Genomic DNA, 11,750 nt, shown 5'->3' on the forward strand with positions numbered 1-11,750 from the left:
TAGTATAAAAAGCGAAAAGACGAAAGCAAAACATCCAGCAAACACGGCTTTACACGTAATGCAAGGCAACAAAAAAACGAAAAAAAACTAAACAAAACAAACAAGGCAACCAGAGAAGAGATTATGAGAACTTCTCAAATACGGTATAGCTTTATGTCCCCCCATTTTTTCTTAGACGAAGTAGTAACAGCTGACCATTTCCAAACTTGAAACGACACGAGCGGGAAAAATGGCAGCTGTTCCGCTACCGGCAGAAGATTAGTTGCTCTTTATTGTGTCACCTTTGTTTTCCTCATTTTTTTCATTGCGAAATGCCATTGTTTTGTGGGATGGATAAGTAAAACAACACACTAGCAAAGGCATCCACGCGCTCGCCAGCTTTTGCTTGTGAAAGGAAAAGTCATTGCAGAAGTGAACTGCTCCGCAAGCGCAATGATTAGCGTCCAGTGGGTGCTGATCGTTAAAGGTGCAACTTTCCTTTGATTGGAGTATTGGAGTAAGCTAGACGATAGCGAAAAAAAAACCCCACAACAAAAGGTACGCAAAGTCGATTCCGTAACAATCGCATTGATTATACACATTCCCCCAAAAAAAAACACATAGACACAGACATCTAGAACGCGCCATTTAACGATATTAAATTATACATATATATTTACTCTTATATACTCATTAGTTAATATTATACATGCATATATATATATGATTATATATATACATACGTAGGGCTGAGGAAGATGACCGGAAGAAACTAGTGATTAATAGCCTCATGAAGCAATAAAAACATATTTTTAAAATTCAAAAATCCCACCACGCGTGCTCGTGTTTTAATCGTTCAGTCCGAAAACCCGTTCAAACATAAATTTTAAAGCTAATAAGTGGTAAGTTAAGGCAATGTTCTCCGTCCGATTCACTTTTAATGAAATCACTCATCTTAAATTAAAACGTACTCGTACACCACACAAAACACTTCAATTTCGTACGCATCGAAAAACGTCCGCACAGTTGACAAGTACAATGGTAACAAACAAAATCGTTACGCGTTTCTGGTGCAAAAAAAAAGTCCGCAAAGTGACTTTTCACAATGCCCCTTTTAAGCCTGCCGGTAATCGCACATGTCAGGAATAATTAATCCCCACCCGTGTTCGAGCAACACCTTCCGTTTTTGGCATGTCCGCACGGTCCAGGAAAAAGGCACATGACATTCCACGCTCCTTCCAGAACCGGTCACCAAAAGGAATATTGCCAAAAAATATTTACCGCCATTTTTGGGAGCGGGGGGGTCGATATCCCACCCCCGTATCAAAAGCAGCTGGTAAACATTATTCGGATAATATTTTCAAGAGTCCATCGATCGTGCCCCGATAATGCCACCGGCAAATAATTGCTGTTGAAAAACCATACTGCGTAACAGAAGAAAAAAACATTATCGTCCTTTTCTACCTTCCGCCTTTGTCCGAGCGTCCATGTGACAATTCAGGGAAAAATTTTGAACGGAAAAATATAAACGCTTCTTTACTGGGCCAGATGATTTTTTTTTTTCGACAAATTTGCATTCGTTCGTTTGACCAATAACACAAAAAACAACCCCTGCAACCCCTGCGTTATTGTGTGCGTTTCAACCGACTCCACACGCCATTACAGGATGGACCAGGACCCTTAACCAGAGCACCGATAGAATACTATTAAATAAACAACAACAAAAAAACAATACCCGAGAAAAATTAAAGAGCATCCGGAAGTCCGGTGCGCACACTCGCTGCAACGCGGCGATGCACTTTTGTATGCACCGCAGCGTACGATGCATCCCCCCCCGGTAAGAGTGCGACTATAAATTAATAAACATAATGGTTGTCAAATTCATCAACATAAATTTAATAATTTCAATAAATTATACCTACCCGCCCCCTCGACGGTGTAACCGGTCTGCCGGTGCGCGGTGCAACAGAAAGTGAATGTGCATTTGTGGTAAAGGCACAAAAACAATAGGTGCCATCAGCTCGCTAACCATAAATACGTTCCACAAACACTGATTCAACGCGCCATAATGCTATAGCACGTACAGTAACGTACAGCGTAATGCTTCGGTACGTCACTTGTTTGTCCACTGTCGGGGCTGTGTTTGGCACCCGGGTTTGGGTGGAACGTTTTACCATCTTTATCACGTCCGTTCGATTTCGATTTCGGCGAAAGATCGAACGTTCGTCACTCCAGGACGCGTCCAGGAAATGGTTCAGCTTTCCGTTTTTTTTGTATTATTACCCTTTTAAAAACTACACTACGTGTGTAATGGGTGTCACATTGGCGGGAAGAGTAAACACAGTGGCGTCTGGAAGGACGGTATTGGCATTGGAATCGAAATCATCGAATCAGTTCGAGGCACGGTAGCGTAAAGTGAGGACATATTTTTTACAACAAAATAGGAATTTTATACATCAAGTGTTGTGTGTCTGAATTAAATTTCCTATTTCTTCCAGTAACTCAAAACGCGTCTCCATCACGAGCTCATCACAGCCTCCTTCAATTTCACCTCTTTATCGCTGAGAATTCACCACATCACCACTGTATCTCACCACAAATTGATGGATGTAAAATCTCAGCATTCAAACATTACCGTGCAAAAAGGAAATAGAATATTAGAATAATCAAAGTTAAATGAGGGATAGTTTGTGATAAATGGAAGAATAATGCCGTAAGACTCAAAACCTGTTTTTTTAAACTATAAATTAGTTAATTATAAAATTAATTTAATAATTTAATTAAATTAGTGGACAGAGCCCTTAATATAAACTCAATATGCTATTCAAAAGGTGCTCAAAAGAAAACTAAACAAAGACCTTGAAACAGTGTTTGCCGACGACCATTCCTTCTTTTTCATCTTTTAAACTAAGCAAACATGCACTATTTCCTCCTAGCTCCTAGTTGAACACCATCGGCCAATCCTTTACATGACCTAGTATCTAAAAGATATTCTTCCTGAGCGGCACAATAACAGTGGGAGGATTCGTTCAGACTTTTCCTGACTATGGTCTTCTTATCCCTTCCTCTTCATAGTTCTTCCGTATCTAGATAGTCAGTCCTGCGTAGTGGGGATTGGTTTGGATGGGGATTTTGGACCTGTTCTGTCGTGTGAAGACCGGCACCGGTACCAAATACATCACTAGATCCTAGAGAACCACTGTACGTGATTCTACTACACACAAGACAAAAGTATGCTTTGTAATCGTTGCAACTTGAATTACAACTTAAGCAAGTTAGTTGAATTACTTCAAGCACTGACTTTAGGATAAATTAACATAAAATTCCAGAAAAAAACATCCGATTCTTATACCGAGATACCTCTAAAGGCATTTCCTTCTTGATCTCCAGGTAATGTGCGTTCCACCTTCCACCCAAAAGGAATACAATTATATATTTCAGAATTATGTTTTTCATTAAGGATATAAGCAGGTTTTTAAAACACTTTTAACAACGGATCGATTAAATACTCTACAAATTAAGTAGGAGACTACTTGATCGCCCAAAATACGGTTGAAGAAGAGCAATATTGCAGACTTGGCAGGCGTGTACATCGTAGATGAAACCCAATTGTGCCCAACTGTCAGAGAACATAAGTCTCAATCTCAAATTTAAATAAGATTCAAACTCTTGAGTTATGGTAAGTTGGAGAGAGCGTCTAGAGAATGGTGAGTAACAGTATGATTTAAAAAAAAAACCATTAAAATTTTCATTTTTCCAACCTGTATTACTTCAAATGTCCTCTCATCTACACAGATGCATTCCACTGTGCGCAAAATCACACCGAACAACGCACGTGACGCATTCCACGCGGTCCACCGATTACTACCTACCAGCTTCGATTCGATTCTGCTCTACTCTACCACCGCGATGCGGACACACCGAACCAACTGATCCACCATTTTATGGCCGCATTTCGCCCGTTCGTCCGTCGTTTCAACAACAACCAAAAAAAGAAGATGCAATAATCATGAACTGTAACTGACAGTATGCAAAACGTGGTGCAAATGCAGGCTGCCGCCTCCCGTTCGTAAAACCCGATCTTGCCAGATTGGTTTTCCGCAGCTCCGCCCTGTCTCCGTTCGAACTGGCAATTCGTTAATTCCGGTCATGTTTGGACGTCATGCGGTTTGATAATAAAATCGACCAAAAGTAAAAACCGACAACACCGATATCGACAGCGGCCACCAGTGGCCGGTGCGAAACCTAGCGCTGGAGTTCGCTTGTTCCGTATTGTTGGTACCAGCTCGCTTTGCTTTCCCCGAGCGGACTTTAATGCGCGGAAAACTATGCATTCATCTCCCGGAGTGCCATCATCATCAGGGTCGTTGCATTTCTCGTTTGATTCGCTTTCCGAACTGACACGCGCTCAGATGTAGATAATAATAAAAACAAACATCCACGAACTAGCTGTGCCGCGGATCGGGTGAAGTGTTTTATGTCCCCTTGCCGTATTTATTGAGGCACTTCTGTCTATTCAAACTGCACGATAAGAAGCATTGGGAAACGTGACACCGTTCTAATACCTCCAGAAGATTGATCTTTGTCAACTTAAAATGAAACGAATAATAATGTAACGTAACTCAACAGTGCTTAACTCAGTGACGAAATGCTGGAATCACATCCGTCGCATTCAGTGCAAGTTTAATGCCAGCCCAGTGTTGAAGAGCACTTGACCGGTAAGAATTAGACACCACGCTCAACCTCGTGCGACTTAGCCATTGTCACTTGTGGCTCGAATGCAATTCGAATCGTTATACGATTACCAATCGTCTAGCAATTGCACTAATTGGCAGATACTTCATTATTGGTGAAGCGCCATCATTGAGGCTAAGGCACTTAGAACTATCTTCTAGACAAGAAGATTGATACCTCTCTTTGGCTGCTAACAGTTTGAAGCCCTCAAAACATTTGATTTATTTCATTGCATTAAAGAAATTGCCATAACTATTACACTTGCGTTACATTTATGTCCAAATCGTTAGGAATTTTAACCTCGCACAGGAATTGCTCGCCATTAGCATTTAAAATCTCTTCGGACCAATCGGTTGAAAAAACCATGGCAAAAACAGTTCGCAAGCTTTAATTTCGCATCACTTTACCGTAAAATGGGGTGGGTTCGCAGTTTAAAAAAAAAAAGAAACCAACCGATGCTGCTTCATAATGCGAATAAATAAACTTCACGCAGAGATCATAATGGCACCCAAGCCGTCACCAGAAGGTTAACCTTCCACCCCCACCCGAAATGCGGAAACGAGTCCAATTTTAACAACATTTTTATGCATTTCCCAACCTGTATCCAAATATGTGACCGTGACAAACACACACACACACACACGCGCTCACGTCAACACGCTTCTCGACAAATCAAAAGTTGCAAACATGGTTCCCCGGGTCATGTGAGTTTGCTGTCGACCACGTGCTCTTGATGACAGTTGACAAACTGTTTCGGCACCACCCCCCCAGTCGGGAGGGCACATGCATTGGATCGTAACAGTTGGACGAAGGATAAAATTTATGCTTGTTTTCCTCCTGAAACGGGACGCCCACCGGGGTTGGGGGAAACGATCATAGCTTTATGATGCCCCGCCCGTGCTGGAACTCGTCGTTGCGAGTAAAAGAGTTTTGGCTGAAAATATATAATTTCACTGCCATGCAGCTCGAAAAATACACCCGTTCGTCTGGGAAGCCGTTTACGACCACCGTTGTAAGCTTCCGACTGGAGGTGGATTAGTGAACACAAAACAACGCTTTACGTTCTCGATTCCGCACACGTCAATTACATCTGAAGCCCGGGGTTGTGAAGGGTGGAGGAAAATAAATTTCATTCAAAGCAACCTTTATGCACACGGTAGCTTCGGATGCACACAAAAAACCCCCACGCTCGTTATCAGTTTCAAGTGTGTGATACGCGTTGGAAAAAATGAAACCAAACCAAGCGGATTTACCGTAGAATAAGGGGGATGTTTTGTGTTTCTTTATCGATTATTTACAACTTCTCGGTACGTTGGTCGCACTTCAGGGAACTCAATCCGCCCAACGCTGCACCTCGCACTGTGCGAGCTCGGGGAAATCACAGTAGTTCACCGCTGGATTCCAGTGCAACTCGGACGGACAGGTCTGCTCCAGCTCAACACCGTGCGGATCGCAGATATAGTACTTGGCGCAGTCCGTTTCATGCGGCACATACACCATGTGATCGGGATCGTATTCCGCGGGACAGTTCGGTGACGGTTCGGGTGCATGCTGGGGAGTGGGCGATACGCCCGGCTGACAGTGTGCCACCGACGGGTAGTCGCACCGTTTCTGGCCATCATTCCAATGCAGCCCGGGCGGACACTTGCTGACGACGGCCATACCATGGCTGCAGTACAGGAACTTGTCGCAGTCGGTTGGATGTGGAAGCAGAACCGGTGGTACGAGCGGATCGTCCACCGGTGGACAGCGATCGTCTGCCAAAACCAGTCCCACCAACAGCAGCACCGCACTTATCGAAGCTATCCGGGATATGTCACAAAAAGCGTTCTTTTTAAGTGATCTGCTCTGTTTAGAATCGTACCTTTTAGTATACCTTTACCTTTCATGCTGAGAACAATAGTATCACGAACTGTCTTACCCAGACGTTGCTATATTCGTACTGCACCTGTTGAACCACCGCGCGTGCCCTTTTTATGGAGGCGCTGCACTCGATATGGCGGATCATTTGAAGTGGACGGCTGAAGTTTGCGAATAATGACACAATGTGCTAAAACGACGCACAAAAAAAAACCCCTCTCGAAACTGTGTACATGGCCTATCCAACGATCATTCATGCTGATCGATGATTAATGCCCCATTGAAGACACTAACAGCTATCGCTGCCAAAAGTAATTCTAGTGCCTTAAAACGTTCGCTCTCGTGCATGAAACACAGTCAACACTTGTGTGTGGACGATGACAGAGGTGTAACAAGCTTATTGATAACTAACTTAATCAAGTTTTAATTAAATACAACCAACTATAACACAAGCCCACATCCTCTACGCGACACTTGCCACCTGTCGGGGGATTTGAGTAAATCGTATTCCTAGCTGATCCCTCCCCAACTGATCTTCTTCATTCGATTTTACGAACTGCAAATTTGGCCATTTGTTTAAAGTATCTTCATCAGCCACATCCAACCGCTGGTGCAAAGAATGTGTCACGACGGTCGTTAGTTGTTGAGACTAAGCGGAACGGGAGCACGTGACAGTGTGTAACGTGCATTATCCTCCATTCCGCTGCATACTCATATTAGTGTAATCATAATCGTCAGGCTCGTTTCCGTTTTAACTTCATCAATTGGTGGCCACTAAGCCCGTGCATTGGAAAACAAAATACAGACGTTTTCCGATAGGCACACAACACATTTATCGTTACGATTATGGTTATGGATGTACGTAGCGCTTATAAAGGACTCGCACTCAACACCCTCGAACCGACACCTTCGTTGGGTGGATAGCGTGCCCCACACGTATGATCACCTTGCACCATGAGAATTTCCCCCTACATGTTCGTTACCGTGGACAGCAGGGAAGGGGAGAAGTGGTTTGTGTCGATGCACTCAATGGTGACATCATTGGCATGGAGTGATTACTTAGCTGAAGCCAATTCACGCCATACGAAAAAGGTAATAGAATTGGGAGGAATGGGCTTCCATCCCATGAAGAGTGCAGTCGTTCATGCTAATTCTTTAACGGCTTAATAATCACATTCAATGTCGTGTATTACACAAGTTGTTATTCAAATATTTTAATGCTTAAATAGATTATAATAACGTAGTACATCCGGACATCAGCATATCCTTGAAACATGGATTTTTCCATCGTATCATCAAGCTTACTAACACTAACGATTTTATTAAATAAATAAAACCGGTGCTACACCTCGCAACGCTACCAACATACCATGCGGACAGTGAAATGAAGCATAAAAAATTATATTGCATACTTTCAGGCGCGCGTACAACTGCCAAATCTTTCATATAGTCGCTAGAACAGCAACGGTAACACAAAATGTGTTGAACATTTCGCACAAACGTTTCCTCGTACCTGATTTGAAGAGTTCATGCTGAACGAAGGAGGGAAAAATTTCGAGTAAGAAAAGCAAAATTAGTTTATAAAACTTGTTTTTTTTTATTTAACACATGTGACATTCCCTATTCGTGTTTGAATTTCCAGGATCCTGACGTAGCAGTACGAGCTAAAGCACACCGCCAACAACTTCGTCTTCATGTGGTGTTTCACTCATACGATGGAAATGAACAGACTACCTCGATCACCCGCATTGAAGCACTCGTTAAAAACGAGCTTTCTGAACGTTTTCCTCGTCTGAACCGCTTCATTTATTTATGCCTAAAAGGCTAAACAATGTGACTTAATAACTAACATTAAGGGAAGGATACGGAAGAGGGCTCACGGAGAAGCTTTCTTGAATATCCCATGTTTCCTGAACAATTCTTCACGGTTCGTTGCCAAAAAATGAACATTCCAGCATCAACATCATTGCCTATAAACTGAGCCTACACACAGGAACACTCCTATCCGGTCGCATCGAGTTGAACAAACGATTCCTAGTGTGCGGTGATATTATTTGTAAAATGATAAGAACAGAATTTAAACATAGATAAACATAAGATAAAACTGGTATGCCGCGGGTTGCGAGCGACCCCGATGACATGTTGTGCGACGGTCAGCATCCATAACAATTATGAACAATTCGTATGTTACAGAAAATTTTTATTTTCTTGAAGAACCCTGGCATAAAGCCACTGCAAGGATGTGCAGAAAACGATCTCTTTGATCCTATCGAAGAATAAATAAATTATTGGCGTTTCACTGTACATACAAAAAATTACTTAAATCTGATCAAGTTTGTTGTTCGATGTATATTTTTACCATTTTTAACAACATTTCAAATGGAATTCCCTGAAAGCACAAATCAACTAGCCAACGGAGAAAAAAAACTTTATTGATGGCGTTAACGAATAAAATTATAGTAAGACGCGTTCAGGCCGTTCTTGTAGAATAAAAAAAATGATTAAACTGACGCTACCAAACGGAATCGTGGCGTTGAAAGAAAATAGCATGAGAATCTAAAGGAATGAATGGCATACTGCCCTGTCCGCAAGCGTTTTACAAGATTTACTCATCATCGGAATCGAAAGCCATTTGTCGGGCCTTTTGTGTTGCCGTTTTTCTGGATGAAGTTCTTGTGGCCACACTAACTTTACTGCTGTTGCTATCAGACTGCTGGCTGAACATAGTACTGATCGAAGCTTGCGATTGGGTACGGGTTGCACTAGTACTTGCTGCTTTGCTCGCAGCCCGTCCCTGTGCTCCCCGTCCACCTCGTGATCCTCGTCCGCGTGCCGGTTTGACGGGTGCCGTTTTGTCGACCAGCTTAACCGGTCCATCATTCCCATCGAGATCACGAAACCGATTTAACGGATCGGTAATATCCTCCCGATTTGGTTGCGCATGCAACATGGTGAGAAACTGATCATGCAGATTCGGTTCGGCCTTATGAAACCCTACCTCATCGAAAGCCTCAAGCGCGCTCTCATAGGTAGAGCCGCCGTGCGTGGACAGAAAGGCGAGCGATTTGTCTTCGTAAAATTTTAAAACCTTCCTAACCACATCGTCATCCTCGAAGTGGACCATCTTGTGCATCATTTCGGACAAGCTTCGGGGATGTAACACTTGTAGCTGGTTCACTGCATCAGCCTGGCGGAAATACCTTTCAACGATGTCTTCTACGCGCCGATCAGACCGGTTGCTGAATACTTCCTTGAGTGCTGCCTTGTCAACCGTGTCTCCCCCTTCGTTCTTAATCTTCACTTTGGGCTTCTTCTTGAAAATGACCATATCCAGTGAGTTGGCTACGCGCTTTTGATACCGCAAGCCAAAACGGATTGCATTGAACTGTTGCTCAACTTCCGTCAGTACTAGACGGAGACGTATCAGCGGAAGTGTCGGTTGCCGTGGGAACCCGGTGAGCTGCGTCTTGGCACGCTCGATCATAGCTTCAATACGTTCCGCGGCAAAGTCTTGCACCTTTTGCTGAACGTCACCTTCGTTCAACGCTAGCTCTTCCTGCACCGTGGCTAAATCGACCGATTCAAACACAAACGGTCGCACCGATTTCAGCGGTATTGAATCCATCCGGAACATTTGTTTATGGATGCTGAGCAGCCCACAGCACTTCGGTATTGCTTCACCCTCCGATAGGGACGTCGCCACCGTGGAGCCCGGTTGACTAACGTGAAAATTTTTCGCCGAGTTTTCCTCCGGTTCAATGCGGCAATCGTGTTCATGGCCCCATATGACTAAATCAAGAAATTGTGGCAAAGAGCTCTCCGGCAGATGGTTTTTCTGTCCGCGTTCGACTCGATTCTGGTGCAGTACCATCACGTTGAAAAACCCGGGCTGATCCGGTCTCTCCATGAACACTTTCGCCTCTTCCAACAAGCGACAAAGCCGGGCATCACTCATGTAACTCAGACCGTACAGTGCAAGTTTCGTTTCACCCTTGCGCAGTAATATAGGCCGAATATCAATCCTGCTCAAGTCAGTCCATTTACCAAAGTAATTCACGTACCCGTTTGTGCTCAGCAAATTCATGGAGCTTACGCAACCGGAACCGCCCGAATCGTCATGATTACCATGGATGGAAAACAGAGGTATGGCGATGTTTAAGTTTGGATCCTCGTAGTTCACCGTTTGGCTTAACGAGTCGAGGAAATTCACATTTTGATCGCTCAAAAATTCCAGCTTTATCGGTTTGTCGCCCAGCAAGTGGGTCTTCAGCAAACGGAAGCAGCGATCCAATGTTTTCGTGGAGGGGTTGGCCGCATCAAATAAATCTCCGCCGAGCAAAATTGCGTCCACTTCATGTTCTAGTGCATGCTGCAGCACTTCTTCGAAGGCAATGAAGCTATCGTCGCCTGAAACGAGGCACCATTTTACATGACGGGATTATTTTCAAGAACTTTCATGTATATTACGCAGGAGAACAGCTGCCAAATCGTACCTCGCAATTGATCCTTTTCCTTGAATCCCAAGTGTATATCACTGGCGACTAAAATTTTAATGATGTTATCGGGATCAATATCCTCCGTTTGCGAATCAGACCCGGACATGGTTTTAAGCACTAATCCTATACACTCTGCACATGAACCTCCGGCAAACAACTTGAATTTTGTTAACAAACGATTCCGCGCGTTTCTGCTGTCATGCGTGCATCAACATTCTGAAGCCGCGTTCTAATGAGCAACAAATTGAGCTCAGCCAAGGTTCATACATAAAAGGCAAATTAATGCCATCGCATGACTTTTTTGTTTGCAATTAAATTTAAATGCATTTACCATGTTCAGCATAATACGAGTCCACTAACTTTACTTTCTTCTTCATTAAAATACATTAATTATGCATCTTTCACAATACCAAAAGATTAAAACAACAACATCAATTGCGATTCACAAATATTTTACACTGAGCTACACGATATTAAGCAAACGCAACTGTCACCGTCCGTGTAGGCACGTGTAACCAGCCGAACATTTCGTATTTTGGGCCAAACAGCGAGCCAAATATCAGGATTATTCGACCCATCAAGATGGTGTGAAAGGAAGAAAGAAGCTCGAGCTCTTTTGTGCACATTTAATACACCCCTATGCAAATCCTTGCAACGCTTCACTTCATGCACACACACACG

General features: G+C 43.3%; 2 protein-coding genes across 2 annotated transcripts; both read right to left on the bottom strand.

Annotated features, from left to right (window-relative positions):
• Positions 1–6,045: 6,045 nt before the first annotated feature.
• On the bottom strand, positions 6,046–6,602 carry LOC128712912 (peritrophin-1-like). Its single transcript, XM_053807778.1, has 2 exons — positions 6,596–6,602; positions 6,046–6,515 (listed from the first exon to the last, which is right to left on the bottom strand). Exons 1-2 carry the CDS (start codon positions 6,600–6,602, stop codon positions 6,046–6,048), a joined length of 477 nt encoding a protein of 158 aa, XP_053663753.1.
• A 2,576-nt stretch (positions 6,603–9,178) lies between these two features.
• Positions 9,179–11,175, bottom strand: LOC128714172 (double-strand break repair protein MRE11). The gene is made up of 2 exons (XM_053809048.1): positions 11,067–11,175; positions 9,179–10,980 (listed from the first exon to the last, which is right to left on the bottom strand). Exons 1-2 carry the CDS (start codon positions 11,173–11,175, stop codon positions 9,179–9,181), a joined length of 1,911 nt encoding a protein of 636 aa, XP_053665023.1.
• Between the last annotated feature and the right edge of the window lie 575 nt (positions 11,176–11,750).

This window comes from Anopheles marshallii, chromosome 3 (genome assembly GCF_943734725.1).
Source record: "Anopheles marshallii chromosome 3, idAnoMarsDA_429_01, whole genome shotgun sequence".
In the NCBI taxonomy this organism is placed as follows: Eukaryota; Metazoa; Arthropoda; class Insecta; order Diptera; family Culicidae; genus Anopheles; species Anopheles marshallii.

Bases quoted from the DNA above. Each gene is read 5' to 3' on its own strand.
- LOC128714172 (XM_053809048.1), bottom strand. From the start codon at position 11,175: ATGTCCGGGTCTGATTCGCAAACGGAGGATATTGATCCCGATAACATC. The intron at 10,981-11,066 runs GTACGATTTGGC...GCCTCGTTTCAG, and splicing joins GGAAAAGGATCAATTGCGAG to GCGACGATAGCTTCATTGCC.